Below are 19,080 nucleotides of genomic sequence, written 5' to 3'. Positions count from 1 at the left end.
GAACTCCTCAATCCGACAGAACCACTGCTAGAAAATGTCCAACTCGCAATGTCTCCTAAATGTTCTCATTCACCAAAGAGAACTGTAAATGGCCAATAAACACATGAAACAAGTATTCGACCTTAAAAATCAAGAGAGACTCACGCAATGAGAAACACAATTTTTGTCAAAGAAAATAATAAATATTTTTAATATTTATAATATCTATTAGTACCAACAGTTTGGGAAGATGAGACTCATACTGTTTGTAAGAATGGAAATTGAGTTCTCCCTGAGAACTGCTGAGAGATATTTCACAGGAAGACATAAAAAAAAAAACTTTAAAATGCACACTCTCTTTTACACTGCAATTCCACCTCTGTGGATATATCATAAGGAAATAATCACAGACATAAACATGAATATATCTATAGGAGTGTTAATTGATGCATTGCTCATGCTAATAAAAACTAAAAGTAATCTAAGTGGACAGTATTTGGGGGGTGGTTTTGGTACGCCCAAAGGATGGAACACACATAGGCATGAATGAATTTATTATTATAAGATATTAGGGAGAAATTAACAAAATATACAGGCTTTTAAACAGTATGTACAGTATGCTTCCATATGTATACACACAAAAGAAAGACTGAAAGGATATTATTCATTTATAAATAAGTGCAAATATTTATTGAGTGCCTCCTATGTGCCAGGCAGAGTTCCACATTGGAACTTTAAAATTCACTGCTAAAATCACTGGAGAACAAGACAGATAAAATCTCTGCCCTTGTAGAGTGTGTGTTCTAGCTGAAAGAAGACAGCACATATGTACATGGACAGTACACACAAAAATACATTAATTGAAATGTCGAGAAGTGCTATGAATACATTAATATAGGCTAACCCCATAGAGAATTGTGAAGGTGAGGGGGAGCACAGCTATTTAGTAGGTGATTGGGGATGACTGAGAATGCAACATTTTTGTAAAATCTGAATGATTTGAAGGGGCCAGACATGAAAGGCAGTGGAACAAAATACTCAGGCCTTGAGGCAGGAATAAGTGTGGGATGTTGAAGAAAAGGAAGAGGGACAGAAAAAAGTCCAGTGAGGCAGGAACACAGTGAATGCAAGGGGAGTGGTGTTACTCATGGTTAGAGAGACGGGCAGAGGCCAGGTAGGTAATGGTAAAGGCTTGATAGCAAAGGTACAGAGTTTGAATACCGATTCAAAGGCAAGCAAGCTTTCAGTTTAGAGGTAGAAAGTTGTAAGAGACTGCCACTCTCATTCTAAAAACCAAAGTAAACCATATGAGGAACATAATCACATATTTTCAAAGCTCATCAGATGCTGAGTAGACAAAGAAACTTTATGAGCAAAACTTAATAAATAAATAAACTAAACTCCGTTGTGACAATCTCTTCATAAGAGAGAAGATACAGTTGTTCTCATCCCTGAGATACAATTATTCTCTTCCTGAAATTGAAGGAGGAAAAGGAACCTGCCTTAAACAGGAATAAGGAGAAACCAGACCAACTTCCAACAAACTTTGAATGGTTGCATGTGGGCTGATAGCAACAGATTGAAATATAAAGCTGGGCTGCATTATCTCCAATCTCTTCCCCACCAGAGATCACTGAGTTCCAGGGGTAGTTCCCCAAAAATAGGCAGGGAAGCAGAGCTAAAAGAAACTTTCCAAGCATACTGGTCCTTAAACAAAGAAGGCTGGGGGAAAGAGAGGAGAACTGAGAGAAACTCTACGTACTCAGACTTCACAGAGTATAGGGTAGTCGCCACTTCCTAGAGGCTAAAGACAGAGCAGCATGGCTGCAATAGATCTCCCAAAGGAAGGTGAGACAGGTAAGCAAAGAGAAATCCCTCGTGAACTAAAAAGTTGACAACCAGGCTGTAAAGCAGGGAGGAACCTCTCAGAGTTCAGACAGCAGGTAGTTTGGTATGGAACACAGCAGACATCTGAAACCTCACCAGTGCTCAGATCCTCAGCCTTCAAGTGAGATCTGTGAAATGATGTAAAATGGTCTAACATTAGCATAACTGGAGTCCCAGAAGAACAGAGGGAAGAGTGTGTGGCACAGAGTAAATATTTGAAGAGATAATGCCTTGAGAAGTTTCCAGAAGACATCAACACACAGAGCCAAGAAACTTGGCAAATGTGAAGAAGGATAAATACCAAACATAAACAGATGTTAAACATAATGGGAAGTCATTGGGGGCTTTTCAGTATGAGAATGACTTGATCTGATGATAATTAAAGCAGGTCACTCTGGCTGATGTATGGAGAAAGCACCAGATGGGAGGAAGGGGGTAAGTTAGGGGCTGGAAGAGTTATACATGAATATGATGATGGCATTATCCTCCCCTGCAATTTCAGCCCTGCCTTTCCTCCCCAGACAGGCAGTTAGGCAGCCATTCAACTTTTGACAGGGGATTTTTTTTTTTCTTATAGACAAGGTCTTGCTATGTTGCCCAGGCTGGACTCAAACTCAACAATCCTCTTGACAGCCTCCCAAGTAGCTAGAAATGTGTGCCACTGTGCCTGGCTTTGATGGGGAATTCTTTGACCATATGTTATCCTCACTGATGCTACATTTTTCTCTCAACACATTCATATTCCTGGGACCGTGTCTGTCTTGTTCATCATTGTACCCCCAGTGGCCAGTTCTTTTCACATGGTAGGTACTCAAAATATATTTACCAAATGAGGGAATATAACAAAGTTCAAAATCATAAAAATTTCAACCATATCTGGACTTTGCTGCATGGTACCTTATCCTGTTGGTGATGGGGTTATATCGTGATATCATCACTGTACAAGCACCACAGCCTCCTCCTCCACAGCCATACTTAGTTCCCGTGAGTCGAACTGGAAGAGGTATAGTTAAAGATCATATGTGTTATATAATTCTCTTTCTAGAATAGCCCTGCCACTAGGAGACAGTAACATCACAGACTCTTAAATATTAGTTAAGTTCAATACATATTCAACAAATAATGTGTTTATGTCATAATTACTATTGTAGCAGCTATAATAATCTTGTAAATTCTTGATTTCCTTTTGTGTGCTATATCTTGTATCCTCCTTTTGAAAACAACTGGACCTCAGGTTGCCAAAAATAGGGCCAAACTGAAAAAAGAGTCTATATATGTAAGGGCTTGAGTATTTGAAGGTATAAACACATTGCACATTTATTCTCATCCTTATCTCTGCCTTTGATGACACAAAGCAAAATATTAAATTGTAGATAATTCTTGGAATATTCGTGTCATGTTAGCCATGTTTGTGTATTTCTCTGCCTTTCAGTGGCAAAAACTGCCATCTGTTCCCTAATATCTCTTCTCTCATTATTCCTTGGAAATAGAAACCCCAATTGTTAGCCACATACATATGGCTTCCCAGAGTAAAAAATAGACTTTCCCAGCCTCCTCTGTGACTAGGTGGGGTCATTAACAGTGCTGGCTAATAGGATGTAATTATAAGTATTCTGTATGACTTCCAGGAGAAGAGTGTCCTTAAAAGGAGAGGGGTGCTTCTTTCTTTGCTCACTACTTCTTTCTATTTGCTGGAATTCACATATGAGGGCTGGCTCTCCATTGGTCATCTCTGATGGTGAGGAGAAAGCTATGTGCTGAGGAAGGTGCTGCTTGATTCCTCAAAAACGTTGTGACACTGCTTGACCAGCCCTGATCCACCTATCTGTGGGCTTCCTTTATGTGAGTGTGATAGCCATGCAAACATGCCCCACAGACCTCCCTTCAACATGGAGGGTAACTGACCAAGGGACCCCGTTGCTACACTTTAATACTGATCACTCTAGTTCTCATTAAGACCATGCCTCCCATGAACTGCTCTCCACCAATGATTTAGTGCTCCAGAGAGATATGGAGTCCTTGTCAACCATCTCCAGTGGTTCTGAAGACTGATTGACCAGCAGTCTAGGGCCCTTCTACTCAACCTTATCTCCAGAGTCAGACTTACATGGTGATCAAATGGCTCCCTAAGCCTCTTCTGATTCACTCCCTACTTCCTTTCCCACAGACATTTCTCCTAATAAAATCCTGGCGCATTTAATCTCATTTTTGGTGTCCACATCCTGAAGAACCTGAACTAACACAATGAGAAAGAAAGAAACTCCTACCTTCTATCTTGTTTGCCATGAGGTGGAGTTCTCTGTCACTCACAGTGAACCAAACTTTAAATATTACACATAGGTACTGTGGATAATCAGGAAGTCAGGTTAATTGTTTTTTTACGTCTAAATCTCTTGAAGGACTTTCATGAACATGTTTCAGAAACATATTCATGGGTCTGAAAAACAATTATTGATGCTTTGGAGTTGTGTACTCTTTTCGTAATTTTACTCTCTCCAGGGGGAAGAAATGTACACACTCCCATTGAAACATAATTTTGCATATAATTATAGTGTCCTTCACCTTCTGGTAACTCACTGGAGTTCATGCATACCAAGCTAAAAATCCATTCCTTAGATGGTTTTATTTGGCAAGTTTTTCTAGGATAACATTTTCAGGTTTAGTTCTTCCATTTTTTCTTTTACTTTCATTTCAGGTGACTTCTGTGCTCTCTTTTCCTAATGGGCATAATAATTTGTCTTTAAGGACAGAGTATAAATATTGTGACTCTTAATTCTAAAGGACGCTTACTTAGGTCCTTTTAACATCTATTAAGTTTCCATTACTAGTTTCTCCATTTTATACAGAGACTGGAAAAAAATTGGTTCTTCTGACAGCCACATTTGTGCCTTGCCTATAAAACTATAGGACTTTCTCAAATATGAGCATAAAACCATGAGAGTAGGGAATATATCTCAGTGTCTCTAATGTATATTTGAAATATCATTTAATGAGGAAATTGGAGTTATACAAATACGCACACACATACACACTCAAAGTAAAGAAAAGGATACGCTTCTTCCTCAGATAAGGCAACAGCATTGTTTCAGGATCAACATTTTTTTCTATCACCTATACCAAAGGGAAAATAAGAGTTAGGCATACAAAGTTGAGAGCTAATATGAAATTCACATCGGTAGGATCACACTAATTTGAGGGAAATGCAAATTAATTAGCCCTTCTACTCATATTTTCAAGTAGATTTCAGCCTTATGGAACACCTGTGATATGCAAACCACCTCTCTTAGGTGTAATTTTGAGCCCCACCACAATTGTGCTGCTGTCCTTGGTCCTCAGTTATTGCTCTTCTCTAAGGCAATTGTTTCCGCTAACAGGAACACTACCTCCTGTCCAGTTTTTTTCTAGAAAGTTTAAAGCAGGTGAGAGTAAAGACATTAGTAGAACAGTTCAGACTGGAGAGGGAGTAGATGAAATAAGAAAAGAAAGGAGGGAGGGGAATTGCTGGAATATAATAGCCTCTAGGACATTGATAGAGTTAATTTTTTAAAAGATTTTTTTGTTTATCTTGTTCAAATGATTGTGGTTTCCAGTAAAAGATAACCAGCCATGGCCCCAATCAAATAAACAAAGGGGAAGATAAACCGTGTATGCTAAGTGATGAAAGACTATGCAGCAAGGACACACTTAGGCAAGTTCATGGGAGCAGCCTGGCAGCATAACAGCAGAACAGCATGCTGTCTTTTCCCAAGGATGACATCAAAATGTCATGATTGGTTATGTTTTCCAAAGTGATCATGTTTTCTCTTTTTTCACTAAAAATTTGACATTTCTTCTAGATTCACAGAACACATAGAGGCATGACTTGCTTTGCCATTTCAGAAGCTGAATTCATCTTTCACCATATTATAGTAATTTTTCCTCCTGGGAAGTAGTAGATGAGAAGTGGACATATGCTTATTCTAGGGCTGCTGCCTTACCCTCAATTTTAAAAGGTTATACACCAGGCCAGGTGTGGCATATGCCAATTACCAAGGTCAGATCTGTGCCCTAGAAGAGTCTGTAATATAGAAAGATTGGTGTGTGTGTGTGTCTGTTTGTGTGTGCATATGTGATAAGAAAAAATATGGGGGACTTCTCAGGTATCTTCAATTTAATTGGCTCTCAAATGGAACTCTTTATTTTATTTTCCAAACTTACTCCTTCCCTTCTTTTCCTTAAACTGCTTTATGGCCTCAGTATCTGCTAGGTCATCTAAGCTAAAAAACCTGAGCTATTTTCAACTTTTTTTTTCCAGTCCACCACAATCAGTGTCACCGAGTTCTTCCACTTGGGCTTCCAACGATACTCTAAACTCCTTTCTCTTCTACTGTCACTACCCATGAGCCCATATCATCTATTGTCCAAATGATTATAAGACCTGCCTGACGGGTCTCCCTGCCTCCACTCTTGGTACCCACAATATTGTCCTCTGCACCACGACCAGAGTGACTGCTGTGAAACCCAAGTCTGATCATCTCATGTATATGCCTAATTTAACGTGGCTCCTGGCTGCCAAACTGCCATTCTGGGAATTCCTGAATCACGGAGACGCTTGTTAAAATGAAACCCCTATGGAATCAGGATTTCTGGTAGGGGGAACCAGAAAGTGTGCTTTTTAAATGAGTAGACTGAGTGGATCTTAGCCAACCATTTCCAGAATACAAGAAGAAATCCGAACTCAGGCCACACGGATGAACTGGCTAGTCCAGGGGGTGCATTGGACTTTCACCTTCACTGCATGTGCATGCAAGCTTCCCTCTGTCCTGAAAATCTGTCCTCTCTTCTTGGCAGAATTTTGTGTGTCATCCGTTCACCACCCTGCTCAAATGTTCTCTATGGAGAGTGCTGCCACCTAAAATACCCTTCCCCATCTCTAAGTAACCATCCTCCTCTTTGTTCCCATGGCTGATGTCTTCACCTCTTCTTTTATGACACTTTTTACACTGTATCTTAATTATTTGTGTGTGTACAAGACTATCTCGATCCTGAGAGAGGCCATCTTCTGCTATTCTTCTTTATGCCAAACACTGAGCTTGGTGGTGGGGATATATCACAGGATGTAATAAGTGTTAATTAATGAAATGAATGACTGGAACATGCAATGTATGATTTGGTATGAGATACCAAGAAGTAATGAATAATTTCTCACAGACTTGGGCATCTGAACAGACGGAAAATAAAGAAAAACACAGAAGTTATTGGTGGCAGAAACTGTAGGTTGTCTATCCTGGCATGCATTCTCCTGTTCTTCCTTCCTGCTACTTTGGAATAGGAATGAAATGGCTAGAACCCCAGCAGTTATCTTAGACCATGAGGCAACACGTTCATGGCAGGAGACAAAAAAGAGAGAAGAAACCTGGGTCTCAGATAACACCATAAATCTTCTGCCCCAACCTCACAATGTCTGTTCCTAGATATGATGGTAAACCACAGAAGCCCCGTTTTAATGAATAGACATGGTCTGGGTAGCCTAGTTAGTAAAGAATAGCACTTTAGGCTTGCGGAATATTTCTACATTTGAGGAAGGAATTCATGGAAGAAGGTGGTCATGCTTGTTTGGGTATGTGTTCCAGGAAATGTTCAAGGGATCGGAATCTGGCTCAAAGTCCCGCCAGTTTGAAATGTGTTGTTGTTGTTGTTGTTTTGACATAGTGAGTGTTGTATTTGGAGGAAGTAGGGGCAGGGATCTAGCATGCATCTTGTCCTGGCAGCTCTGGGAATGAAACAGGGAGGTTAGGACTCAGATGGAGGCTAGGAGGTGTAGAGGGGATGGGTAACAGTTATTCTGGTTGACTCTGGATTTGAGAGATGTTGCCAGTTCTCCCGTCAGGGTCATTGCATGTACTCATCTCAGCATAGCCTTGAATCTGAGGGTGGAATCTGCCCCACTGTATCACTGCCAGCCCTTTTGGGAGAGTCCAAGTTCATGCCGTACTTGGTTAAGAAATCACTTTTCTCTGTGTAGTGCCAGTGACTAGTGCCTGAGGAGGCCCTGCCAGATCCAAGACAGAGTCAGAAAGAGAAAGGAAGAGAGAGATAAAAGGGGAGAGAGTAGAAAATAAGGAAGGGGTAGAGGTACATGTGAAGGGCCAAGGCTGAGAAGGAGAAGAGGAGGAAAGAAAGGGGTGTATGCTGTGAGACGCAGTTAGTAGAGAAGAACAATAATCCATAGCAGCCTCAGAGGAGAGAAAGAAGCCTCAGGGAACAGCCATGAGGACATACCTTCCTGAGCTTTAGGTTGCTTTTGAAATTCATTTTGCTTGTTACTTCTTTCTGCCTAAGCTGCCTCCACCTTCTCCACTTTTCTCCGAATCATCGCAGCCATTCCAGAAGCCCAGAAATTTCCTCTCTCACCCTTGTAAACCAAGAACCTTAGAGAATGCTAGCCAATAAACTGCTCTTTCCAGATTCCTACACCAATATCAAAAGTCTATGCTCATTGTGCAAATAATGCAGGATGACTGCTTCTTAGCATCCTTGACACCTCTAAGCAGGTTCTGGCTCTACTCATGAAACAGATTATTTTCTACTCCAGATAGTAACAATTGTTTCCACATATCAAGTGTTTACTGTGTACATGTACCCTGCTAACCACTCTCCATGCAACTTAATCAGCCCCAATTTCAAAGGAAAAGGCTCTGTTATTAGCTAGATTTTGCAAAGGAGAAAACAGAAGCTCAGCGACATTAAGTACCTTGCCTGAGGCCCCAGATCCGCCACGTCCAAGTCTCAGAGCAGATAGCACAGGATTCAAACCCAATCCCCGACTAGTTCCAAGGCCCATACCTTTGATTTCCACACCTCATTGCCTCATGAAATGACATGCTTCATTTCCTGAGTTGAGGTTGGAATGTGGCATCTATGGTAGAATTTATTCATGGGTTCTTCCCCCCTTAAACTCCATGTTAAATGGGTCATCTGTTCTTCTGGGGGCCTTGGTAGGGTGAATAAGATTTCAGAAAATTCTCTGCAACTAGGTCCCTGGCCAACGTGCACTGTTCTTGCCTCCAGATGTCATACCTTCTGCCTGAGGACAACTTTTGTTGACCTGAGAAAATTTAGCAAAAAGCAGAATAGAAGCCAATCATGTCACTTATTGTCTCCTAAGTGGCTTCACTTCTAAGCTTCTTTTTCAAAGGTGGGTTTTTAATTCTAGAGATTGCGTTTGGCTTCAAAAGCCCTCTTCTAGGGTGGGTTTTCTCTCCACACTCTTCTCAACAATCTCTTACTCTCTGGAACCACAAAGTTTGTGCTAGGCTGGGCACAGTGGCTCAAGCCTGTAATCCTAGCACTTTGGGAGGCTGAGTCAGGGAGATCACCTGAGGTCAGGAGTTTGAGACCAGCCAGGCCAACACGGTGAAACCCGATCTCTACTAAAAATACAAAAATTAGAGTGGTGGTGGGTGCTTTTAGTTCCATAAAAAGTGGACTGCTTTTAGTAGTCCCAGCTACTCAGGAGGCTGAGGCACGAGAATTGCTTGAACCTGGGAGGCAGAGGTTGCAGTGAGCTGAGATTACGCCACTGCACTCCAGCCTGGGCAACAGAGTGAGACTCCATCTCAAAAAAAAAAAAAAGCTTATTCTAGTTCTTTCCATGTAAGTAATCAGGCTTGTTTATTAGTACTGAAGCACACACCTAACAGAATTTAGAAGGGAGGAGAAGGAAAGGGAAAGATTAACACAATTTATTCTAATGGGTAATTGCAAAAACAGAATCAATATCTCCAGATTATACTTTACAAATAACCACAGGACATTTGGCCCATAGACAAAGTGAGTCCATAGATAAGAACTAGCTTATCTAATTTTAAAAATCAATAGAGCACAAACTATTGTTGGCCGTTATGTTAAAAATCCCAATATTTGTTTGGAATTGGGGGAAGGAGAAGTGAGGAGATGTTAGACTCAAAACCCCTGTTTCTTCATTTAACCCAAACCCTTACCATCACCTATAAAGCCCTAGTAATCTGGCCCCTGCCCATGTTGCCAGCCCCACCAACCTACCTTCTTATCACACAGAAATCCTTCCACCTCAGGACCTTTGCACCTGCCATTCCCACTCCCTGGATGCTCTTTCCCAGATGTTTGCATGGCTTGCTCCTCACTGCATCCCAGTCACTGCTCAAATGCCACCCTTTCAGACAGGCCAAAACATCCATCCCCTCTGAGTATCCTGCATACTCTCTGTCCCCACGCTGTGCTTTATTTTTTATATTAGCACTTCTTACTTCCTGACATTACACATTTCCACGTATTTATATGCTTGCTATCTCCCCAGCACAATGTAAGTTCCATGCACACAGGGACTTGTTATTTCTGTGCTCTGCTGTATCTCATAAGCCTGGAACACTGCCTGGCATACGGCAGGCCCTTAACAAAGAAGTGGATTGAATGCTCATGATCACTCTTTATTAAGTAAGTGGTATCATCCCCTTTTAACAGAGGAACTGGCCTCTGAGAGGTTAGGTTTTCTCAATCAGAATTAGAATTGGAATTGAAGATTTGTTTGTCTAAACAACAAAACCAGTGTTGTGTTTACTATACCATTCTGTTACACAAAAGAAAGAAAAAAATGATATGTCAATCACCTCACCCCGTTGTCATATTTCACCCTCACAGCAGTCCTGTGAAGGGGTCCTAACGACCCCCTTTACAGATCAGGGAAAACAAGCTCATCTTATCCAATGTGGAACCCAGGCAGCAGGGGCAGACCAAGTTTTTTCAGGGGCCTAACGTACAATTTGGGTGATCCTCTTTAAGAAACATAATACAAAACCACAAATGAAATTAGGCTCAGGGTCTTAGAACAGGCCTCACAACTAGGGCCTGATGCTTCACCCTGGTTAGCATCCAGGGGAGGCAGCTGGTGCCCATCAGGAAAAGTGTTGCGGCTGCCCTTAGCCAGAAGCGGGGTCACAGGTGGCTCTGAGTGAACCAGCACCAACACGAGCACCAGGGAAAGCAGGTGCCACTGCTCTTGCTTGGTTGTTAGCTCTGTTTTTGTTGTTTTTAAGAGACAGGATCTCACTCTTTTGCCCAGGCTGGAGTGCAGTGGTGTGATCACAGCACACTGTAACCTTGAACTCTTAGACTTAAGCGATCCTCCCCCTTCACCCTCCCCAGTAGCTGGGCTACAGGCACACACCACCACACCTGGTTATATTTTTTGTAGAGACAGGGTTTCGCCATGTTGCCCAGGCTAAACTCGAACTTCTGGGCTCAAGCAATCCTCCTGCCACGGTCTCCCAAAGTGCTGATTACAGGCGTGAGCCACAGCTCTTAAGGGAGCTCCTTAACCTTCCTGCCTCAGTTTCCTCCTTCAGAGTAATGTCGATGAAACTGGAACAATATTAAGAGTGAGCAGAGTTGATGCTCATATTCAGGGGGGTGTTTCAAAGGAGGCCCACGGGGCTTTGCTGCTCCCAGACATCGGACACTGCCTGGAACTGTTCCTCGGGTTGCGCAGAGCGAGCCCAGCTTCTGAGGGGACAGAGCCCGCACCCAGCAGTGGACCCCGTGAGGACCTTGGAGCCCTCAGAGCCTGACTTGGGTTCAACTCTGCCAGGAATTAGCTGTGACTTTGGAAAGTAACGATTTCTTCATCCAAGAAACGACAGGGGTGGCTTGAATGTGTTCGTCTCTACGGTCTTGTCCGGAATCTAAGTTGCTCTCTGCGCTTCCAAACACACCCCGCGAGCTGAGGCTCAGCCTTCTCTGTACTGGGGACGTTCCCGTTATCGGCTGGGATTGAGGGAAGGAAGATTTGGGAGTGCTGACCTTGATGGGCAAGAATACTTTTTATCTTACTGTTTAGGGAGGGCGTGTGTTTGGTAATCAGCTTCTGAGCCTTGGAAGGAGAGGAAAGGGGAATATGAGGAAGCTGGGGGCCCAAAGATCCAGGACAGTCCCTGAAAACGCAGCCTTTATCTGCCTCGGAGGCGGGGTGGGAACGCGAAGGCAAAGCCGCTGTTAAAGGAGAAAGCCAGTGTGTGCCTGAGCGCCTTAAGCGGCGGGCACGAAAGGATGGGACGAACGGCCGGGGCTCCTCTCTGCCACGGCCCGGGCCGCGGGTCTGGGGGCAGGGGCAGCCCGCGGGCGCTCACCTTGCGGCCGTTCACGTAGAAGAGCAGTTCGGACGCCCTGTCCATTGTGGTGTCCGCGCTGGTTCGAGTGCCCAGAGCGGGAGGCGGCGGTTCTGGGAAGTAGCGGGCACCTGGGACCGGGGGGCACCGACCCGCCGTGTGGGGCGGGGCTTGCTGGAGCCTGAAGTCCAACCCACACCCTGACCGAGAAAGCCTTGATTAAGATCCAACGTTCCTGAGCTCATTGCCAGAAACACTCTTCCCGGGACACCAGCACGTGTGTGGGCGTCACTGGCGCCCTCTATGTGGGCGGAAATCATCCGGCGAAGATGAAGACGACCCCTTCATCTCCTCGCCAGTGGTGCTGAGCGTCTGTGTCACACCCTCTTGCGTCTTAGCAAACATTGTAAGACCTGGGACATTGCTTTTGATGGTCTTATGTTATTGCGTATTTTAGGTGGTGTTCCAGCTGGATTTAAGTCTGGGAACAGTAGTACCTCTCCTCCAACCAGGCCTGCTGTAGTTCTGGACTCTTAAGTGTAAACAATCATATTTATTCCAACTCTGCAGGAGCGGATCTTAGGGAAAACAAAAAGGTTTACAACTTGATCTTCTAGAAATATAAGGTTGGTGCAAAAGTAATTGCGGTTTTTACCATACCTTCCAATGGCAAGAACTGCAATTAATTTTGCGCCAACCTAATAATTACTGGTTTTAAAACGAAGAGCTATCTTGATATAAATTTAAAAATTTTATCACTATTTACAGTTTATCCAGTAACTAACCACCAAGTTTATCTGGTAAATAAGAACAGAGATGTAAAACATCTTGGAAAACTTAAAAAAAAAAAAAAACTTGGAAAATACAGCAAAGCATAAAAATAAAGATCACCTAAGTCCACAACTTAGAGCTTACCACCATTCACTTTGGTCTATCCTTACTTTTTGAAACATGTACACCTTTAAAAACTTAAGTGGGATTAAACTAGTTATTTTCCAGGCTTCTTTTCACTTGCCATACCTTAGAACATTTTCCCATGTTATTTCATTTATGTAAACACAAAAATTTTGTTGTGAAATTTTCCAAACTTTGTACATAAAAGTGAAGAGTGCAACTGGCATCTACCTGCTCTTCCTTGAGTTTTAACAAAACATTTTGCCATACTCCATTTTTTGTAGTATTTAAAAGCCAATCCTGGACATATTTTAGCCCTAAATACTTCAAAAACACACATACACATTCTTTTAGTCAGTTGCAATGCCATTTCTCAGTGTCTAAAAAATGTCTTTTACACTTGACTTCTTTGAATCAAACAAGAGCTGTGCAATGTATTTGCATGTGGTCTCATCAGCCTCTTTTGATTGAAAACAGACTTTTTAACACTGTTAACATATTGAAAAAGAAACCAGGTCAGTTGTCCTATTTAAATGAAACATTTTTTGAATGTGGCTCTCCCTGGGTTGTTTTTCTACTCTACTTATTTCCTGTGTACTAAATATTAGATCTAAAGCTTTGATTAAATTCAGGTTCAATTTTTTTGTGGGGAGAGGGCAAGAACACTTCATAGGTGGTACCATACACTTAATATTGCAGCACAGCAGGAAGCATATGGTGTCTGGTTGTTTCATTCATAATGATGCTAACATTGATCAGTGGGTTCTGAGGGCTATTCCTTTGTAATGAATTTCTTCATCAACATTTCACCTAATTGTTTTACATCCATTAGGTTTAATAGGGGGTTGCAATTTTTCTAATTCTAGTCTTTCTTCTTCATTCATCAACTGGGATTCTTTGAATAAAACTATCCATCCTTCACTGGAGCTACTGACTAAACCCCTACAGCACTCTGTACCCCTACTGCAGTCTCTCAAAGTGTGGTACTAGGACAATCCTAGGACAGACTTACCGGAAGCATCTGATTAAGATGCAGATTTCTGGGCCCACCCTTTAGTGGTCAGATACTGTCTTTTAAAAAAGTTTTCCGTCTAGGTGGAATAGAGTTTTAGTAGTTATTTGAATTCAATAAACTGTGTATTGATCTCAGATATGAACAGGATTTTTTACTACTTATTACTGGAAGAGTAAGTGATCTTTAAAACAAAGTTATAAAAACCAAATTCAAAAGAGCCTGAAAGGTTAATCTCCTCCTCTAAGTCATCAGATTACATATAATAGAAGTAATACAGAAGCTGACATTCAACATGTATTTCTGAAAATAGAAGAATGAAGGGAGAGAAAACGGGCCAGGCCAGGAGGTGGCTTTTAAACCCTTTTAGGTGTGCACATATATTGAATGGATTAAAAACACACAGCAAAACAAGACAGACTAGTATACAAGATAACCAATGCAAAAGTATTTAACACATTTTATTTGGTTAAAACGTTAATAGCTATTGTTTGGTTAAAGGCTACTAGGTAAAAAGAAGCTTAAATAAACAGGAAGATGTTATATGATGACCAAAATGACTTAAAAAGCTTAATGTTACAAAATAGCTATTTTATGCACATATACCTATTAATAAATATTAAGAATGGACAAATCAACACTCTGTGAAAGGCCAAAAAAAAAAAACTTTTCATCAAGCACTTCATCTTCTTGATACTAGTTATATTTCTGTTTTGATTCCTTATGCTTTGAAAATTCAGAAAAACCAGAATCCATACATTCACTTCATCTTCTCATCTTGCTGCAAAGTAGAAAAAAAGGAAGATTAATAACAACCCAAAATTAATGCTTTTGCTGTGACTCATGGAGAAGAAAATTGTTTCATCATATCAGTAGAAAAGAAGTTTCCTTAAACCATAAGCTTTGTTAAATATTTGAAATACTCTATTTTTTCTGAAATCTTATAGTTCTCACTATGAGAGTATTTCAAATAATTCATTTCAAATATTTAAGAAAAATTAATCAACATAGATTTTATATATTACATGTTTATTACATAGTTCCTTTTTATTAGAAATTTAGCATATGTTCAAGAACATGTGAAAATATACAATTTAAAAACAAAGTAAGTGCTCATGTTCCTACACCCAAGTTAAGAAACAAAATATTACCACACCTCCAGTGTGCCCCTTTCTGATCACATCCCTCTCCTCCCTGAAAAAGGGACCACTATCCCGAATTGTATTATCACTCCCTCTTTACGGTTTTTGTTTTAAGCACTTGTGTATTGCTCTCCTAAAAAGTATAATGTTTGGTTTTATCTATGTTTAATAGATATCTTTATATCAATGGAATCGTACTGTAGGTGTTTTTCTGTGACTTACTTTTTCCACTCAGCATCTTCATTCATTTTCAAGCCTCTCCTTTATTTAAACATTAAGCATTTTATATTCTGTGTCTGATTTGCTGTTTCTGCTGATACCTTGTTCCTCTGTGTATGTAGTGTTTTTCTTAACTATGAGCTAGCCCTTCATTTTCCTTGGAACTTTGGCTGTGCAAAAAACATGTTGAGGTGTGAGATGGACAACTCCCTACAAAATATTTGCTTCTAATAGACAACAGGGCACTACAGTTCATGCACTAATTATACTCAATCCTCAGCTTCAATTTTTTTGTGCCTTTGAAATATTGTGAATTCCAGCTATAATCTGTAATAAAGGCTGTATTTTGGTTATGAATTCTAAGGAAATATTTTTTTCCTCCTTAATTCAGCACCCAAGTTATTCCCTGGGGCTGAGCAAGCTAGTGGGGAGGTTGTTTTTAGTTTGCTCTTCTACTGAGAAAGTAGATCAACTTTGTGGAAGAAGAGCTAATAGACTCTTTATTTTGGATAAACCCTAGGATTTGTCTTCTGTCCCTAGCCCCATAGGGCTGCGAATGAAATGTTTAGGTTCACCTAGTTAGACAAATATCTTCAGGATAAGTTCAGTTCCCCTCTGAGTTCCTGCTCTCATTTGATCTTTGATCTGAGCTTTTCTTAGTTTCCTACTAAAAGAAACATTGGTTAGCTAATAGTCATTAGCTAAGAAATGCGTTCAAGGTACGTTTTTTAGTATTTTACCCAATAATTTTATTTTTTCAGTAAGAGGGTGGATTCATGCACCTAATACATCATATTTCAAGATATAGAGTTTATTTATATTTTACATGCATGTGTGTAAGTGTGGTTTTTAGATGAAATACATAGACATGGTCCCAAATTAAAAAGGTATACAAGATTAGGTGGAAAGGTCTCTTTCACTCCTTTGTACTCCTCTCCAGAGCCAGTGTGATACCACTGCCTTGGGTAATTAGATAGTTTAATTAATCCTGTCAAAAGAAGTACCTGTTCTAAATAAAACACAGCAAAATGCTGTAAGGAAATAATGTTCTATTTTAGTTTAGATGTACAGTGCATGCAGATGATTTGCTATATAGCTTAGCTGGTAAAATTTTAAAAGCAAAAGTCACAACATTCAGTATAAATTCTGAGTGATGACCATCCAGTTGCCACATTTTTTCTTCCTTCTTTTTGGATTGGAAATGGTATGCACTAGGTATATCACAGCTTCTAGTAGCTCCCATGAAAGTAGATCCTAATTAAAGCTGCTTGCTATTATGGAATGATCATCATAGGTACTGAAGATAGGCGTGGTAGGAGTTATCAGGAAGGTCACATAAATATGTTTTTAAAGTCTTTATCTCTTAAAGACTTTAAGTCTTTAGTCCAGAGCACTGAACATGACGAATGAGGGCATTTTTAATATAAAAAAGGCCACAATCCAAAATGAATAGGTAATAATTATGACATTTACATAGCAAAAAGCAGAGGAACCACCTTTCTGAAGCAAAAACTACAGGAGATACATGGAAACACAGGACACAATACATTTTAATATACAACTCTTAGTATAACCTTAGTACAAAACAGATCACTTATTTACAAAAAATAAGTAAAGAGACAGAAGATCTAAGCAACATACTAAATACAGTAAGTCTATGGATATATATCAAACTTTAGATCCTGATTATAGAGAATACACATTTTTCTCAGGCACTCACAGCACACTTATAAATGCTGATCCTATAGTAAGTCACAAAGAAAATACTGGCAATTTCCATAAAGCAGAAATATTACGATAAATAATTTCTGACCAAAATGCAATAAAACTAGATTTACAAATAAAAACAAAAAACCAGAAAGGTTCATCTACCTGGAATTTTTAAAACCTAATAACTCCTGAAGAAAAAGAGAAACTTAAAAACCACATTGAAAACACTATGTATCAGAATCAAGATACATTGAAAGCACTGATCAAAGAAAAACTGATTGCCAAAGACACTTATTTTAAAAATTTGTTTTTTGTGTTCTATTTATTTATTTTTATTTTTAATTTTTTGAGTCAGGATCTTTCTCTGTGCAGTAGCACAATCATGGCTCACTGCAGCCTCAAGCTACCAGGCCCAAACTATCCTCCCACCTCAGCCTCTCTAGTAGCAGCTGGGACTGACTACAAGCACATGCCAACATGCCTGGCTATTAAGTGTTGGGATTACAGGTGTGAGCCACTGTGCCTGGCCATAAAACACTGTTATCTATATAAATGAAAGAATAAAAATAATAAATTGAAATAAGAAAACAACAACAATAAAGTAAATCAAAGAAAACACAAAGAAGGAGATAATAAATATGAAGCAGAAATCAGTGAGGTAGAGAACAGAAAAATAGATCCAATTAGTATCAAAGTCCTGATTTTTTGGAAAAGTTAATAAACTACTACCTAATTTGATCAAGAAAAAGAGAAAAAGAACACACACACAAAATGATAAATGATATAGGTAAAATAACTATGGGAAAAAAGATTTAAAATTAATTTACATGTCTAATGCATAAAAGATAATTTGCAGACTTTTATGCAAATAAATGTGAAAACTTAGATGAAATGGATAATTTCCTATGGAAATATAATACAAATAATGAAAAAAATACAAATAACAAAAATTGACCCCATTAGAGCAAAAAAGCTTCAACAGACTAATTTTCACACACAAAAAAAATAGTCAACGTTATTAAGGAACTATCCCACACAAAACAATACTAGGTCCAGATGGTTTCAGAGGGGGATGCTAACAAACTTCCAAAAACCAGAGTCCCAATGTTCTAAAATTATATAAGTATATAACATACAAATAATTATAAACATAAATTATAATGTACTATAAATTATAATGAAATAGAAATTATTTCATTAAAGGAACCAAGACGGTGACTTTCTTGATTCCCTTAATATGATACCTAGGCCAGATAAAGACAATTCAAAGATGGATAACTATAGACTCATATCAATTATGAATGTTGATATAAAAATTCTAAACAATATTTTGGCAAACTCAATTCAACATCACATTATGAAAAACATACTCCATGACAAAGTGAGATTTATTCCAGGAAAGCAAGGTGAGTTTGGTACTAGAAAACTCATCAACAGATGCCATGTTAATGCATGTAAGGAAATAAAGTGTATGATTATCTTCATAAATGCTGAACAAGCCTTTGACAAAATTCAACAATCATTCATGATAAAAACACTCAATAGGCATCAAGGGGCATTTTCTTAGTAAATTATGTACATATCTTAATCTTAAAGCAAGTATCTTGTTTAATGGAGAGACAAAAATACTTCAACAGAAGTATTTCTACTAAAATCAGGAACAAGGCAAGCATGCCTACTATTCCTGCTACTATTTTAACATTGTACCTGAGTTATTAGCCAATGCTAATAGAAAAACAATAAGAGGCATACAAAGGGGTAATGAGGTAAAACTATCTCTATTTTCAGATGATATCATACTATACCTGGAGAACTCAAGACAATCAGTGAGATAAGAGAATAACAGAGTTCAGTAAGTAGCAAGATATAAAATGACACAGAATTCAACGGCTTTCATATATATGAACAACACTGGGCATCAGTTACATGTCCATATATAATAGCAAGAAAGAAAACTAAATACTTGTAGACTAGTGGTTTTCAACTCAGGATGATTTTATCTCCCAATTGAAATTTTGCAACATCTGGAGACATAATTTTGGTTGTTATAAATGTGAGGGTGCTACTGACATCTAGTGGATGGAGGTCAGGGATACCACTAAACATCCTACAATAC

The 19,080-nt window shown here is 39.6% G+C and overlaps 2 protein-coding genes across 5 annotated transcripts in view; both read right to left on the bottom strand.

Annotated features, from left to right (window-relative positions):
* AOX1 (aldehyde oxidase 1) overlaps positions 1-12,102 on the bottom strand; it is an 87,895-nt gene extending 75,793 nt beyond the window's left edge. For both annotated transcript variants that reach the window (XM_045368349.2, XM_065525859.1), the window contains exons 1-3: positions 12,009-12,102; positions 4,920-4,977; positions 2,764-2,860 (exon numbers count right to left, since the gene is read on the bottom strand). In XM_045368349.2, coding sequence (XP_045224284.2) covers positions 2,764-2,860; positions 4,920-4,977; positions 12,009-12,053 — 200 coding nt within the window. In that variant the 5' untranslated portion in view covers positions 12,054-12,102. The remainder of the gene's footprint in view (positions 1-2,763; positions 2,861-4,919; positions 4,978-12,008) is intronic.
* A 2,238-nt stretch (positions 12,103-14,340) lies between these two features.
* Positions 14,341-19,080, bottom strand: part of SGO2 (shugoshin 2) — a 53,220-nt gene continuing 48,480 nt past the window's right edge. For all 3 annotated transcript variants that reach the window (XM_065525858.2, XM_005573871.5, XM_045368348.2), the window contains one exon: positions 14,341-14,674. In XM_065525858.2, the coding sequence (XP_065381930.1) occupies positions 14,659-14,674 (16 nt within the window). In that variant the 3' untranslated portion in view covers positions 14,341-14,658. The remainder of the gene's footprint in view (positions 14,675-19,080) is intronic.

The sequence above is a fragment of the Macaca fascicularis genome, chromosome 12 (assembly GCF_037993035.2).
Source record: "Macaca fascicularis isolate 582-1 chromosome 12, T2T-MFA8v1.1".
Lineage (NCBI taxonomy): Eukaryota > Metazoa > Chordata > Mammalia > Primates > Cercopithecidae > Macaca > Macaca fascicularis.
Note: the sequence above shows the minus strand (reverse complement) of the source record. Positions and strands in the feature narration are given on the sequence as shown.